This window comes from Coffea arabica, chromosome 9e (genome assembly GCF_036785885.1).
Source record: "Coffea arabica cultivar ET-39 chromosome 9e, Coffea Arabica ET-39 HiFi, whole genome shotgun sequence".
Lineage (NCBI taxonomy): Eukaryota > Viridiplantae > Streptophyta > Magnoliopsida > Gentianales > Rubiaceae > Coffea > Coffea arabica.
The window spans coordinates 6,551,402-6,568,483 of record NC_092327.1 but is presented as its reverse complement, the minus strand read 5'-3'; the positions used below and the strand labels follow the sequence as shown (position 1 = coordinate 6,568,483).

Below are 17,082 nucleotides of genomic sequence, written 5' to 3'. Positions count from 1 at the left end.
TTGATTTTATAGCAGAAAGAGTTTCCTTCGGGCCGCAGAAGACTGAACAGGCCATGGAGGAGTCAAACGCTGAACAGCCCAAGGAAGCGGCCAAACTGGCTATTCCGACCTGGACTTTATATATTGACGGAGCCTCAAGCAATGAGAGGTGTGGAGTTAGGCTCCACCTCATCAGTCCTACGGGAGAAGAGCTAGCCTACGCCTTGAGATTCGACTTCAAAGCATCCAATAATGATTCTGAATACGAGGCTCTGATCACAGGAATGGAAGTGACTAGAAAGATGGGGGTCGAATTGCTAAAAGTCTAGGGATTCGCAGCTGATAGTGAATCAGGTGTTGGGGAATTATGAAGTCAAGGAAGAGCCATTAAAGAGGTACGCCGCCAAGGTGCATGAACTGAGGAGCCTGTTCAGTCAGTTCATTCTTGAACAGGTTCCTTGGAGTTAGAACAAAAGAGCTGACGCCCTATCCAAACTAGCCTCGACTTCCTTTGGCACTTTGAACAAGTAAGTGTTAGTGAAGATCGTTAAAAGGAGGGCGTATGAATAGCTGGACACAACAGTGATTCAAATGGTGAACTCATGGATGGATCATATCGTGCGGTATTTGGCTAATGGGGAACTCCCCTTGAATAGGGGAGAGGCCCGAAAACTCCTCCTCAAATCTCAAAGATATGTGCTCGCGGATGGAATGCTATATAGGAAATCGTACCTAAGTCCGTAGTTGAAGTGCGTGACACCTGAGGAGGGGGATTACATTCTACGTGAAATACATGAGAGCATTTGCGAAAATCATGTTCGCTCGCGAGTTCTGGCCAAAAAGGGGATACTGTTTGGGTATTATTGGCCTACCACCTTCCAGGACTCGGCTGAACTGGTAGCGAAATGCAGGTCATGCCAGCTGCACGCGCCAGTTCAACACGGCCTAACTCAGGAGATGGTTCCCCTTCAAAGTCCATGGCCATTTTTCCAATGGGGAATCGACTTGCTCGGACCATTCCCTTGAGCTCCAGGAGGTTACAAACACTTGGTGGTGGCAATAGACTACTTAACTAAGTGGGTGGAAGCCGAACCACTCAACACCATCAGCAGTAGGTCGGTCCAAAAGTTCTTCTAGAAGAACATAGTCTGTCGATTTGGCATACCACGAGCTTTGGTCTCGGACAACGGCCGACAATTCGCCGACAACCCTTTTCAGGATTGGTGCGTCGAACTCAAGATTCAATAACATTTCACTTCTGTAGGACACCCTCAAGCTAATAACCAGGTGGAAAATATCAACAGAACTATCCTGCACAGCTTAAAGACCAGAATAGAGTCTGCTCAAACTGGATGGATGGATGAACTACTTAGCATATTCTGGACTTATCGAACTACACCCCGAACTGCCACCCAAGAAACTCTATTTGCCTTAACTTATGGAATGGAAGCAGTAATTTCGGCGGAGATTGGCTTGCCATCAAACAAGGTGCAGAATTTCATAGTCCAGGATAACGAGGGTGAGATGCGATTCAACTTAGACCTGCTCGAACAGAAGAGGGAGGAAGCAGCCATAAGGATGGCCAAGTACAAGGAGCAGATCGCATGACACTATAACGCTAAGGTGAGACACCTCTCTTTTAAACCAAGAGATCTAGTTCTTCGGAAGAAGTCAGTAAGTCGAGTTCTGGGCACGAACAAATTGGATCCGAACTGGAAAGATCCCAACGTGGTAAGGGAGGCAGATCGAGCAGGGTACTGCAAGTTAACTCATCTCAGTGGAGAGGAAGTCCCGCGTACTTGGCATAATTCGAATTTGAGAATTTTCCGTTAAGAGTTCATTTACTTTGTTCATGTATGGTTTTTACTATTCTACTTCAAAAAGCCCGAATAAGTGAATTAGATAGAGTTCAGTTCGCGCAAAGACTATTCGCACAATATCACAAGGAAAATACAAATGAAAGTTTGGTTAAGTGTTGAAAGGCAAGAGAATTTTCATTCATAAAGATTGAAATTACAAAAGAAGAGATTGTACAAAAACGAACTGATCCTTCTCAGTTCGACACCCTACTCTACATCTTACGCTATGTTCTATTCAGTTATCCCCTTGATTCTCGAGGGAGGTCGCAGGCAGGAAGGGATCAGCCACGAGATCAGTCAGTTTGCGCCCATGCGCATACCCCTCCACCAGCCGATCTACCTGCTAGAGCGCATGGGGGTTGTAGCTAGAAAACCTCCTAAGGTCGAATCCTGGCAGATTCAAGGCTTGCACATCGTTCATTACCTGCGTGTACCTGATCTGCAGAACCGGGGTGTTCGGGATGGCCAAGTCATTTAGGAAGTCCTCCGACCTCTTAAATTCCTTGACACCCAGCTGGCGACCCTCTTCCCGAGCAGCCTCGATCTGACCAGCCAGCTCGCCCGCCTTCTTTTGCTCACTCTCCAATTGAGCAGTCTGGTCGACACTCTTCTTCTTCTACAGCTCGCAGTTGGTATGGGCTTGCGCGAGCTGCTTCGTCAAGAACTCCACCTCTGCTGCAGCAGAGTCGAGCTGGTTTGATAACTTGTCCTTAGCCGCCTCAACTTGAGACAGCGTTTCAGACATGCTCTCGAATCTCTTGGCCAGCTCGGAGCCAGTAACGTTCAATTAACAGTTCAGACACGAGAATCAACATTTCGAACAAAAAAAAATTGTATTGGAAAGGATCGAGCAGGGAGTTCGGGACCAACTTGAGCTGCCCCCAGATAATAATGTTGAAGTAGCTCGGAGTTCGGCGCCACCCTGATGAAGTTGTAGTCGTGAGGAAGAACCGTGCCTCGAAGAAGTTCTCGAACTACATCTAGATACTGAGCTCAGTCGTTAATTGACAACCCCCACTATGGATAGAAGTGCATTGGGTGGGGGTATGAGGTCAGCTCGGTCAACTGCTCTAGGGGAACTGAGTTCCTGAACTACCACATCTGAGAAGGAGCTTCCGAAGAGGTTTGCACCTCAGCGGTGTTAACCCCATAGTGGTCGAACTGGGAAAGATCAGGAGTAGGTCCTCCCTTTAGAGTAGGAGAAGAAGTTGTCTCAGTTCGGTCCCTCTTGGCCATGGACTTCTTTCGCTTCTTTTTTCCGTGCTCTTTAGCGAGGGACGACTAAGCTGAAGCCGGCTGAGAAGGCAGAAGAGGAGCTGAACTAGCTGGTGCGGTGGAAGACGCAGGGGTAGGCGTGCTCGAACTGCCAACTCCATCAAGGGATAACAGCTGCGAGAATCTCTTCACTACAAGAAAAGCAGGGAAATGATCAGTACTAGAGCTAACAGAACCCTTCAAGTCACAAAAAAAAAAAACATTAAGGCATAAGTATTTACGAGTGGCCAGGTCATCCGGGGAGAGAGATCTGAGGTCGAGGGCAGGAGCAGACACGTCTGCTCGGATCAGGCTAGCAGCCCAGAGTTGGGCATTATTTAACTCCTTCACGTTCAGCCTTATGTCCGAACTGAGCAGGCGGTCCAGTTCGGTTTCAGACAGAGGAGAAGGAACAGGATCAGTGACCTGGGTCTCCTCCCTCCAGGTCAGCGGGAGAAACCCAATGTTCTTCACATAGAAGAATTGGGTTTTCAATGCCCGAATTGAGGAAGGAACACTAGCAAACAGCTTGCGGGTGGGATACTTCGCTCTACTCCTACGAGCGAAGTAGAACCAGCTCGGAACATGGCCATTGATTTTCATATGGAAAAATGACCTAAATAAATCGGAGTAAGGGATTTCGAGAACTCGGCATAATATGAAGAAACCAAGGATAGAACGAACTGCGTTGGGAATGAGTTGGGTTATTCGGATGCCCCAGAAAGTAAGGATTTCAAAAAGGAAGTTGGGAATAGAAATGCGAAGACCAGTTATGAGCTGATCCTTGTATATTGCCACAAACCCAGGGGAAGGTCAGCAAGCGTACTCCCCAGGTCGGGCAGCCTTAGCTTCGAACTGGACGGGAATGTCGTATTTTCCCACCAGTTCGTCCACACCCTCCTGCTCTAGGATAGGAGAGATCACATCGACTTCACCGAAGTCAATATTGGTCCCCCTGGAAGTCCCTGCCACAGCCTAAACTGGAACTGCGTGGGTGGCAGCCCCCGCTACAGGCTGGGCAAGCTGTTCGGGCGGATTCACCATTTGAACAGGAGGACGAGCAGGAGAGGGGACGTACTCAGACCCTAACGAGCTAGGAGAAGAAGAACTAGAAGGGGAAGATGAGAATATTATTTCTACTGGAACAGGTCGGGCTATCCTACGCTTAGGAGATGAACTAATGATGTCAGATCGTTCGGAAGAAGACATAAAAGAAGGGAGAGGAGACTTACTAGTGAAAGATGGAAAGGTAGCTCGAGCGCTAGGTGCTGCCCAGAAGGGAGCACGAACTGACTCCTGACGCCTAAGGACAGGACGCATGAACAGACTCTTAAGAGAAGTAGAAACGTACGAACTGACTAAAGGATTGGGAGATTGAATGAAATGAAGAGGAAAGTATGAGAATGATGTCTGGTGGGACCCATTTATAGAGGACCACCAGAGCGGGAAGATGAAGTGTCCCGAATTAAATTTCGAATTTAATACCAGCAACCGCTACACGTCGTAACGGTTGAACTAGTAACTGTCATTATGGAACGACGTGATGATTGGAGTGACGGTTACGTAAACAAATGTGACGGTTATCCCAACAGACGTGGCGATTACAAAATTGTGGGCCCCACACCGAACTGACGCGCCTCTCGAAATTTGGTCTAGACTCATGCGACTTTTTAATGACTCTAGACTCCAAGGGGGCTAGTATGGAAGGGCCAATTCGCCAAGGCCACTTGTCAGTTCGGACAGGTGACATGTCAGTTTGCGCAAGCTAGCTCGGGCTCTTACGAAGGCCAGTTCGGGCAAGACCACCGCCCCCTAACTGGTGGGCCTAGTGGGCCGGAGCTCCCGAGCCTTTCGGAACCAACAGACGGAGTCCAAAAAGGAGTCCACTACTAGTAGCCTATTAGGGCTCATAAATCCTATAAGGAAACTACTACCCAGAGTCCTATAAATATAGCACAACAGGACAAAACAAGGTACACTATCTACAGTAACTATACTATTGCTCTACTCGTAGATATCACTGACTTGACCATCGGAGTAACAACGGGGAGCTAGTCCCGCTGTTCATTCCTTTGCACGTCAATTCGGGACCACCTTACTAGCACTAGTTCGCTCATTTTCAATTCGTTTAGCCCTCTGCTACTCTATTCAGATCGTGCTCTCGACAGTCGCATCAGTAGGAAATTACCTTAACTCGCATGGCTATTAGACACACTATATGATCAACGACATGATCCACAAATGATGCTTTTGACCAATTTTTTTTTTCCAAATTTCTTTGCTTTGGACTTAAACCAAATAAGAATATTTTTTTTATATAATTAAACCAAATAAGAATCTAAGTCCATACCACAATCGTCAAAGTAAACCAAATAGTACATGATTCATGATCGAGATCCATACCAAACTCAAAAAACTAACCTTTCATATAACTTTCGGACAGACCACAAGTCCGCATTCACGCAAGAGTTTTGAGGGAAACTCCAGACCAAACTTAAAAGAAATTACCTGCCAAATATATGTGTAAGAAGAATTTCCCCTCCCTATTTACAGCCTCTCTCCACTTATTACCCTTTTTGTCCGTTTCACCTTTACCCTCAACACTTCCTAGTTCCTACTGCGCCCCTTCTTCTTTCGCCACCGCCCTCAACTCCAGCAACCCAAGTGCAGGGACTGATCGACCCCGTCTGAGTTTTTATTAATTCCCTTTTCCCCCAGGTATATTTCCCTACATGCCCAAGAAATTCTTTACTTTGTTTCTGCAAAAAGCTTTCGTAATTCAGGATAAGGGGATACGTTGCAGTTCATTGTGGCAGTAGGAATTTATGTTCTTTATTGATATATAGCAGTAAGTGAATTAGTGCTAATTTAGAGTATTCTTTATTCTTGACCCTCTTAAGGATCTGAATCTTGTTGCATTTTGCAATTATGCCCTAAGATGTGAATTGGGGATTTTCTTTCTTCCTTCTTTTTTAACGTTGTTGTGTGTGTGTGTGTGTGTGTGTTTTTTTTTGGGTGGGATCTGTTATGATGTTTGAATCATGAATTTATACAATTCTATGATTCACTAGTTCTGGCTGTCCAGTGGAAATGTTGTACTTGTGATTCAGTGGTGGATGGACTGATAAACAGAAATTTCTGAACCCCTTTAATTTGTGCGTAAGTTTTACTCTAGATTGTCTTAACATGGCCGCGAGTTTTAATCCTATAGACGTTCATGATGATTTTGTTTTTTTCTCTTGGTTTTTGAAATTAATTGTCTATGATTTCCTATTTGTTTCTATTGTGTCTTAGTAGTGAATGTGGAAAATTGAATGCTATGTTCAACCCAAAGGTAGAAGGGGCTAAGAGGAGGGAGGAGGGAGGAGGGAGAATGACAAGGGTTTCTGTATGATGACTAGCTTAGCTTAGCTTCTTAGAGTACAATAGCATATTAGATAGTAACAGGATATTACACTTCTATTAAACTACGTGTCTTGATACTAATGAGAAACATAAAATTTTTGAAACTTCAAAGAACAGGTATTACTTGTATTCTGTTAAAGAAGTAACTTATATTTGTAATCTCACTCTGATTATTCTGTAATTGATGGATTGAAATGTTAGTATTGAATGATGGGATATTTTTATGTTCTTGCATTAGATTTGTTTCTCATTGAATTTCCCCTCCTCCTGGATGGTGAATAGTATCTGTTCTCGTACAATATGTAGAATTTAATGGTAACAGTTTTTTGATAGGAAGTTAGTTGTGATGGACCCAAATTTGAAGCTGGCCAGCAGTAGAAGCTCCGCCAGTCCCAAACAACTGCATATTGCTGATAGTAGTGATATGATTAGCAACTTGCCTGATGCTGTTCTTGGTTGCATTCTATCACTAGTTCCAACAAAAGATGCCATGAGAACAAGTGTCCTGTCAAAAAGATGGAAAGGACTGTGGCTTTCTGTTTCGCATTATGTGTTTGATGAACATTCTCAAGGAGACAGGATGCTGTTTGTGAACCTTTTGAACAGAGTGATTCATCGAGAAACATATATTGATAAACTGTCAATTTCATGTCGTGACTTACATGATCCATTGCTTCTTCATTCGTTCCTATGCAATGTTAGAGAGCTTAATCTTAGTTTTTCGGAATTTGATGGCCCATTCAACTTTCCTAGTTCTGCATGTTCTCTTGAATCTCTCATTTCTTTCAAACTGAAGCTATGCTATAATGTTCTCAAGCTTCCATCTAATATCTGTTTTTCCAGTTTGAAGACCTTACATCTTGAGTGCATAACTTTTCCAGATAATCCTTCAAATCAGCAGCTATTTTCAAATTGCTGTATGCTTGAGCATTTAGTTTTGGATAAATGTAGATGGACAACTCATAATAATGTCATCCATGCTCCCAAAGTTAGGAATCTAACCATACATGACGAGTTGATTGAACGTTTTACCATAAGCAAGTTTGTGATCACAATCATTGGATCAGAAATTCAATTCCTTAAATACAAGGGTGGTCTTGAGAATGAATATATCCTCGCAGACCAGCCATCATTAGCTGTAGCAGATATCCATGTTGCTGAGGTGCCACGTCTCTTTGACAATGACAGAATCGTTGCCTTCCGTGCATTTCTCCTTCTCACAAAGCTGAAGAATGCAAGATGTCTAACAATTACACCTGAGACTGCTGAGGTATTTATTATTTCCCCTCTCGTTTCTTGTGCTTATTCGAGCCCCTTCCAGGACATGTTCTAAAATACATTCTCAAACATCATTTAGTTATATTTGTTACTTTGCATTGTGCCTAAAATTTTTAAGTTGATGCTTGAAATTTTTCTGTGTTTCTCCCTTTTAGGTCATTACCAGTTATGAACGTGAATGTCCTATGCCGTGGCCTGATTTCAACAATTTAACCAAACTGGAAATTACTGAATCTTCAATGGATTTAACTTGTGATTTGTTATTATTGCTCATCAGTAGAGCAAATTGTCTGCAGTCTCTTGCATTTTCCCAGGTACTTAAACAATTAGGATCCCCAATAAATTTTTCATTTGCTTCAAAAGAGCAATATTTCTTTTCTTTTTTTAAAAAAAAAAAAATTGACTGGTTTTTCATGCAACTAATTAGGGAATCTTTGTACCTGAGGATGAAGACTGGGAGTGGGATCATGTTCCTGAGTGCTTCTCAACACATCTTAGGAATATCCATATTGGGGATCTGTGTGGATATCCTTATGAGCTCTCTATACTAGGTTTTTTCTTGAAGCACGCAATGGTTCTGCAAAAGATGGTTATATCTTTTTCGGTTGACATGACAGAAAGCTTAGAGAAACAGGGGGTCATACGTGCAAAGTTGCTAGCGCTGCCGAGAGGCTCAATTTCATGTGTAATTGACTTCTGCTAAGTTTTTAAAGCTCACAGTTTGAGTTTGCAAGGAAGCTGTTTACATTTGCCTAGGGGCGAAGGATTTTTGCCTGATCTAATATTACTTTGATAGATGCATCTCTGGAGTTTTCGCATTGCAGTGGAAGCCAATGTACCGGGGGGCCTCAGAAATTGTTTGCATGTCTCTTTGCTTGGTGATGATGTGGGTACATTTGCCAAGGAGGCAAAACTCAAAATAGTTATGAAAGAAAATGTGATGTCCCCACCCTAATGCTCAGTTATTTTTCTCCTTGTTCATTTCTTACACCATTCGATTGCATTTATAAATTAGATCACAGATGATGTTTTGAACAAATAGCAAAGACAGAAAGAAATCTCCTGGTATGGTCATTTTGTACCAACTTTCGCAGCTTACTTGGGGGTAGCAACCCTATATAGCCCATTGGAGCTCAGTGTACAAATGACCTGAACTTGTATGTGCAAAACATTAGTACATTCTTTGCTTAGATTGTAGAATAGGAAGGACATACGAGCCACTGGCCATTTGGTCCAGTGGTCATCACCATTAAAGGTGATGCTGGAGGTCAGGGGTTCAATTCCTGCCTCCCACAAATTTGCCACAATTTGTGGCGGTCTTAATTGACCTTCATCGATGGAGTCTGTACTCACATCGAACCCCCTCCCCTTCCCCTTAGACTAGACTAGATTAGGTTATAGGACATCTATCGTTGCGACAAAAAAAAAAAAAAAAAGGACATACGAAAAGTAGGTTGGCAGTCTTGTCAAGAAGTTGGCATCATTATCGAGATGCGATGGTTATATGTCTACCTTTACACACTAGCCAGCGTATATGATAAAGCCAGGTTTAGCAACGCTGATGAAGGGAGTTCACTAAATATTATCAGGACTCTGCGAAATACGGTCCAAAAGCAGGTTTCACATCGTATGTATTTCAATCTTTTTTTTTCTTACAAAACTGTCTCTTTCCTTTTCCTAGGGGCCGGAGGCTTTAAATCTCAACAATCGAGAGAATTTCCAAGTACTGCCATCAATCTCAACGAGCAAGGCTTTGGCCTCCTCAATCAAGCTATCAATGAGCATGCTCAACCAAAATTTGAGCTCGAGTTTTTGTTGACTGAGCTTGAGCAGCACGAATACCATGGCGAGTTTGAGCTTGAGCTTGAGCTTGAGCCTATATATATATATATATATATATGTCTCAAAATCTCTTCAATCTAATCGTACTTTAAATATAAATATAAGCATTTGATTTGTTAGTGCGACATGTTCATCATATATCTTGTTTAACAAACATAAAATATTAATTCTAAAAACTTCAACTCAATTGAGTTAAGTTTAATCGAGTTTGAACTCGAACTTGACTTAGATAAACAAATGATTAAGCTTGTATATGAGTTCAAATTTTAGGAGTTTGGTGGGCTTGAACTTTAAGCGTTTAGTTTGAGTTGAATAGTGCACGTTGGAATTCAAATCAAGTCGTTTACATTCCTAATTTTTACCAATGCTACTGAAGAGAGGAAATATTTCTAGCTGAAATAGCTTGACAAGCTGAAGTTAGCCTACATTTTTTCAGCTGATATACAGGTCTGGATTAAGTTAACTAGCAAAACCTACTTAATTGCTAATCTACAAAGTACCATCCTCAAGACACTTTCCACCAAAGTATTAGAGTCCTGCTAAAGTATTTAAGACTCCTATAAAGTACTACGGTGGCATATTTTTGTCCTTTCATCTATTTATACTTTCAGAATACCTCCTCAGCCATAAAGAGAGTCAATTTTAGGTACTTCTATGCTGAAATGATATGACCCAAAGGGATCCAGTCCATGTCAAATGCCCATGGGTGAATTTTTGACATTTTATACTACTAGGGACTTAAGTCAAAATATGAAACATGAATTGTAGGAGTCAATATCAAAACTTTAGAAAGTGTAAGGGTAAAAAAATTTTTTAAAAAAAAGAGGGACTCAATTACATTTTATAAGTCAGTAATCTTCTAGTAGGGTCATTATAATAGTTAAAATCTAGCCCCTGGGTACATTACCAATCCTATTATAATAGGGTTAGAAGAATAGTACTTGCCACATGTTCACATACTTGACTTTAATTATCATTATAACGTTTTTTGGGACATTACTTGTATCTGGATCATTATAACGTTTTCGTTAAATTTAACGAATTTTGTCACATTTACAATTTAATTCAAAACATGAGGTGTCATGTTGTACGTTTTGAAACCACGGGAGGTTTTTGTGTGTATTAGGTTTACCACAAAGAGTTTTTTTGTTTTTTACCTTAAAAAAATATATAAACGAGGGACAAGTAAATAATAATTAATATGAAAAAAGAAATTAAATAATAATTAATATGAAAGGGACATTTTTTGCTCTAAAAATTAAAGCAGAAGGGCAATAGACCTATTTATTGAGTTAAAGGAAGTGCAACTGAGAGTAAAGGTTAAGAGGGTTTAATACTTTTAACCCTTATAAGACAAATAAAGTTTGCTTGCAAACATTTTGTACCATCTACTGCTTCACTTCTTCACTTGGAAGTACGGAGTCAAATTTACCTTGACCAGTGAATGTGGTTAAATAAAAAAAATGATCCATCAAAATTAAAATGGAAGATTTGTCTAAATACATATAATACTTTACCAAAATGTCAATACACTGGTATGATTTTTCCAAAATGTCAATTTGCCGTATAATTTTATCTTGCACCAAAGTAACCATAACATTTCCAAAACGCTCGATGAATGCGGAGAATAGATAACCTAATATGCACTTATTTTATTTTATTCTATTTTTTTTCTTTGTTTAAAAACGATCACTTAAGAACTACCCATATTGAAGCAAAATGCAATTCGAAAATTTCGAAATGGTCAAATGTCAGTGCAAGTGATAAGCACGCAAATATCATAAATGTCAATCGAATTAATTTACTGTACTCTATTTGAGCATAACTATGCAACTCTAGTTTCATGGGTGTTTTGTAACTGTATGCTTGTATTAAGGACTCACTTCACTTTGCACCTCAAAATTTTCCAGTAAATCTCATTTTGTACCATCAACTTTTATTTTAAACACATTGCAACTCAAAATCACCAATTGCAGTCACATTACATGTCTAGAACACCTTACATACAAAATTTGCCAATTCACATTCAAGTAGTAATATTATGTGCAATTAATGAAAGTATACAAATATATCTTGTCCATTCAGAGTTGAAAAAACTCATTAATCTTTGAAAATCTAAAAGAAAAAAAAAAGAGTGAAGGCATAATCTTTTATCACTTTCATTAACAGTAAAACTCATTGGGGAACCTAAGGTAAAAAAAGCCATTGAGGGTGATTAGGAGTATTTCGACAGGATTAAGGCGCAAAACTTCTAAATAAGGAACTAGATGCGCAAAGTGGAAATTACTGCAAAATTGGAGGGTGTAAAGTGCAGTTAATCTTTCTGCAAAATAATCACAGATTAATTATCCTAGTTGCTAGCCTCGGCGTGAGGCGTTTTTGTGATGTAGAATCGCTGCGGAAAGGGATTAGTTGCTAATAATCGCATTGGAAAGTGATCAGTTGGAAAATAACTAGAGTAAAACTGATAAATACTGAATATTCCAGCAAAGGCTAGTAGTGATCTAGTGTGCACGAATCACCGTATCAACCTTAATCCTAGTTGCAATGGTGTTCAATTTCGCATTCAACACATGAATCTAGCAGATGATCTATTTTGTGGGTTATAGATATCCATAGATTTTGGCTAAATTGGAGAAAGCTGCAAAGGCCATTTATTTTCGTACGTAAATCCAAATTTTGAATGCGCACGGCTTAAAGTTTCCATCTCTGAAATATAAGCTCATAATAAGCATCAGGCTACTCAAACAGATCCTTTGTTGCTCAGCCCGCAATTGTGTCAAATTATCTATTTAGACCATATTTTCAAAATCAGCAACTGGACTCACTCTGTCTAGAGAGCTTAAACCCCCAGACAAATGCTTTTCTGTCGGAACCAACCAGCTACTAGTAACAAACACTTACCCAGAGACTGACTCCAGATAAAATAGAGGCCAACTATTCTAAAAGCTAGATATGAGAGCACTCATTCGCAAGACACATTAAAGGAATGACAGCGTTTAATATCCTTTGAAACCAAAATAATTAACCATCCACAGCAATATAAAGATCTTTCTCACTCATTGCAGCGACCTAGTCCAGCAAATAAAAGTACTTAGAACTACAGCAACAAAATTGCAGAAATCAGTCACAGGCTTACTCATATCCAATAAGACCAAACATGTTACATAAACAAGTTGGGTTTGGATGCCTTGTATGTGGTCTTCAGCTTTCGGCTAGGTGGCCTGACCTTCTTGAACACTAAGGGGAACCTGATTTTGGAGTTATGGAACTGCTTGGTACTCTCCCTCTTGCAAAGCTTAGCAGGAACAGTGGCTGTCTTGATGATCTGAATGCAATGATAACGAACCCTGTGACGTGAAGCCATTTCAGTGTACATCTGTTCAACAGCACCATTCAAAGTGGTATCACGGTACTCCTTGTACATGTTGTGATAGCCAGTTCTACTCTGATACCTCAACCAGATTCCATAGTTCTTAATTGTGGTTGGGTTCTTCTCAAAGATCTAGAAAATATTATGCAAAGAGACAGACAGAATATGTCAATTTCCATTCTCACAAATGTAATATTTGCACTGGAAAATGAACGACCAACAGCAACAGAAACTTTCAGCAAAAGAAAAGCAGGGAAAACATTTTCTTTGTACTTTTTTCTCAAGCAGCCCCTTGGTGGGATAACTAGAGGTAAAGATTTTTATAGCTCTCCCTGTGTGAGATCTGGTAATTGAGAACTAGCCATACTAAAAAACAAGACGTGTGATCCTATCAAGCTGATAATCCATAACAAATTAGAAACCAAAAGGATCAGAGAAATTATTAATCGACACTAATTAAACAAAAGACTGATTAGTCAATAGCAACAATTATCAACTTGTAAGACAAGTATCTGTTGCAATGCTACATACCGTACTAAGTTATCCACGAAAATATATATTCTTCAGATTTAAGCCTGATTACATTTTTATTTCCCAATATACCTCATACAACTCAGACAAAATGATAAAGGCTTTTGCCTATAAGATAAATCAATACCAAAATACTTGGTACAGCCAAGTCGCCAAGAATGAAACACAAGAAGCCTCATGAAAGCACCAAAATGTAAACCATTGAAGCAAATTTGAGTGCACTGTTAAGCAAAATTTTAGGGTCTCTAACTCAGACAAATATCAAACTGGAAAAATACCTCATTGATAGCAAGAACCTGGCCATTGCTCTTCTTAACCTTCTTAAGCTTCCTCAGAAAGTACCTTTTCACATCAATCCATCATAAACCAAATAATCAGAAAATGATTAAAAAAACATAAGTTCCGAACTGCATCAGAAGAAGACATCTTTTACAACTGGAAAGGTCAACAACTCTCTTGTAGCTATATAAACTACACTAAACCCATTTTTCTACATTAACATACCAACACTTTAAGCAATATCAACATTACAAGCTGTTCACATTTACATGCATTTATCATACAACAAGAACACCTATCTTCATATAATAGAATTCTGAGTGCTGATGATCCAAAGAAAAATATTGACCATCTCCAACCCAAAATTGGGCAACCAAAGTCTATGATACCAACCTCCCCTGTTCCTCTGATTAATACTATTTTCACCTTTTCTACACTAGTGGACCAATTGTCAAGTTATCCATGCCAAAAGAAAATTTAGAACAATGGCAAAAATCAGTTACTATAAACAAATAATATCTTAAACAAAGCAAGTCCTGCCACCAACCCCCACCCACCCTCAAACACACACAAAACCCAGATTACAACCCATGGTATCTGAACTACCACTTTGAGCTCATATCACTCAAACCCTTTAAAGTTAAAAAGCCAAACAAAACATTATCAACTATCCATGCATATCTCAACATGTGTAAGCCACATTTGTGACTCAAAAAGATTTCAAATACAAATGCATTTCCCACATAAAAACCTCAATAATTCCAATCTCAACTGAAAACCAAATTCGATTAGTAACAAACAAATCCACTATTACCAAACATCCACAAAACTATTCTGGTACACACATTTCAGCTATAAATAATGTTACACCTTAAACAAGAGTACTCTTCCTCAGTAAAAGAATAGCTTTATAATCCCAAAATACGCACCAAAACTTGGACTTGGCGCGGACTTCATTGGTTGCCCAAAGTTTCATGCGGTAGATCTTGGGATGCTCATCGGTCTCCGACGGCAAAGCTCTGCCGACCACCTGGTACTGATGAAACTACACCCACAAACACACAAATTCCAAAAACACATCAAATAACTCATAATTTCAAAACCCTAATTTATCAACCGGCCAAATCCAGGCAAAAAACCGTCAATAAACCAAAAAAACAGTAGATTTAGGGTTTCTGAGAACAGAAAGACGGTAAACGAACCCTGTAATTCACCATTTCAGCGCTCTCCTCTCTCTCTGTGCACTGTGTATTGTGTGTACCGGGGTGCGTGACGGCGAGAGGCGTTTGAAAAAGAGAGAGAAGGGTTTTGTTAGGGTTATATAGGAGATGCGGAGGCTGATTACTCAGAAAACCCTACGCGCCGTTAAAAATCGGGTTAATTACATTTACCTCCCTCAAAGTTAGGCCAAATTACAAATTGATCCTGAGGTTTGACCATGTTACTTTTGTCCCCCTATCAGTTGCACCGTCCAAATGTTAGTTAACAAACAAATCAAAATGACACAAAGTACCCTAGTGCTAAAAGAATTGCAATACAATCAAAGAATCTAGAAAGAGCCACTCTTATGTGAAAATGAAACAAGAAATTCAAACAAAGGTCGTAGAACAGTGGAAAAAACTAACAACCAGATTATAAGGAAAAAGAAAAATATATTAAGATCAAACTTTAAATATGGTACCGAAACAAGGGAAAGAGGACAAAAAATGGGTTTACACAAACCAAGAAAAAAAGAATTAAAAAAAAAAGCCAACAACAAAAGAACATCAATAATCAAGGGTTTGAAAATTTTCAAATTCTATTTGGTTAAGTATCCTAAAGTATATAAGCATGCAAATTTTTTCAACGTTTTCTTAACCTAATCAAGGGAATAAATTTGTGTGCTACTAGTCAAAAAAATAAAAGGAAAAGAAGATTTGAATATTGAGTAGAAAGATACATTCGCCATTGAAATTAGGAGATATTTTAAAGAGTTTGATCAGGACCATTACTCAATGGCCTCACATGGCAAATACTGATGCCAGCAGCAGCATTGAAAAATATGTAGGAAAATTTTATGTCTTTCATTTGAATCAATTTCAACATGCATCATCCTCTTGGAGTTGAATCTATTATACAAAAAGGGAGAACCATGTAATACCACTTCAACACACATATATGCATAAATCAATACAATATAAAATTGAACCAAGTTTGCTTCAAATCTGAGAGTTGGGTCCTTGTTGATTCATTTGGCGTCGCCTGAATAATAATTCTAGCTTGATTTACCTATATGTACTTGATAATCTATTCAAAATTTTATCTTATTTATTTCAATCAAAACTATGGAATTTATATGTGGACAAAAGTTTCTGGAGTTTGGCATGAATTTGGCGGTGGAAGAGGTAATATTGGGTTTAATCTGTATGAATTTCATGGTTAGTTTTTGGTAGATTTCATGATAATAAAACTTGTACACAATAAATTGAGTACAAAAGATTTTTTTTCTCTGAAAGAGGATTTAAATAATTAAAGACTGAGGTTGCGAGAGTGGTGGCTCTAATCATTTGCCAAAGACCAACCGTTGCCTATTTTGATAAGGCTGGAATTTTGGATGTTGATAGAACAAGGAATACAACTTAGGCTTGAAGGGTATTTTAGAACCTCAACATAACTTTTATACTAATTTCGTTTGAATGTCAGTGGTCAACGCTAATTGATTGACGACAAGGGTGTAAACGTTATGAATTTTTTGTATTTGGAGGTCTTTCGGTAATATGGTCAAATCTAAGGGTCAAGATTGTAATTTGGCAAAACCTAACAAGAGGTAAACATAATTAATCTAAGGTGTCGTTTGGTAAGAGGGTTTTGGAATGGATAATTGATATAAACTCCATAATTATTATTTAGATTATTACTATCGGAATTGGAAATTTGAAATTATTTCTAAAAATTTGAAGTTTTCCAATTTTCCAATTTCCTAGTAACCTGGAGGGTTTGGGACAAAACTCAAGTCTAATTCCCGTTTAGAAATGGGGCTCGTCCCGTCACCCATTAAAAAAATTAATATATAATTATACACATATATCAAATTATATATCAAATATATATATTATAATTATAATATTTTATTATAATTATATATTTTATTATAATGTTAGTATAATTATATAATATATTTATAATTATTATAATATATTTATAATAATAAATATAATTATAATAATAAATATAATTATTATATACACATATATAATATATTATATGAATATATATTATAATTATTTAATTAAATATAATTAT

The 17,082-nt window shown here is 39.0% G+C and overlaps 2 protein-coding genes across 6 annotated transcripts; one reads left to right on the top strand and one right to left on the bottom strand.

Moving 5' to 3' along the window:
• The first annotated feature begins 5,483 nt into the window (after positions 1-5,483).
• On the top strand, positions 5,484-8,860 carry LOC113709249 (putative F-box/FBD/LRR-repeat protein At5g22670). 5 transcript variants are annotated; one of them, XM_027231968.2, is made up of 4 exons: positions 5,484-5,810; positions 6,835-7,767; positions 7,931-8,089; positions 8,203-8,860. In XM_027231968.2, exons 2-4 carry the CDS (start codon positions 6,844-6,846, stop codon positions 8,476-8,478), a joined length of 1,359 nt encoding a protein of 452 aa, XP_027087769.1. In that variant the 5' UTR covers positions 5,484-5,810; positions 6,835-6,843; the 3' UTR covers positions 8,479-8,860. The 5 variants fall into 5 exon arrangements, with proteins under 5 accessions (XP_027087769.1, XP_027087770.1, XP_027087768.1 ...); XM_027231969.2 differs by having other exon boundaries at positions 6,820-7,767; XM_027231967.2 differs by having other exon boundaries at positions 5,485-5,810; positions 6,831-7,767.
• A 3,738-nt stretch (positions 8,861-12,598) lies between these two features.
• On the bottom strand, positions 12,599-15,149 carry LOC113710413 (large ribosomal subunit protein eL20). Its single transcript, XM_027233410.2, has 4 exons — positions 15,003-15,149; positions 14,730-14,845; positions 13,800-13,863; positions 12,599-13,122 (listed from the first exon to the last, which is right to left on the bottom strand). Exons 1-4 carry the CDS (start codon positions 15,015-15,017, stop codon positions 12,781-12,783), a joined length of 537 nt encoding a protein of 178 aa, XP_027089211.1. The 5' UTR covers positions 15,018-15,149; the 3' UTR covers positions 12,599-12,780.
• Positions 15,150-17,082: the final 1,933 nt, after the last annotated feature.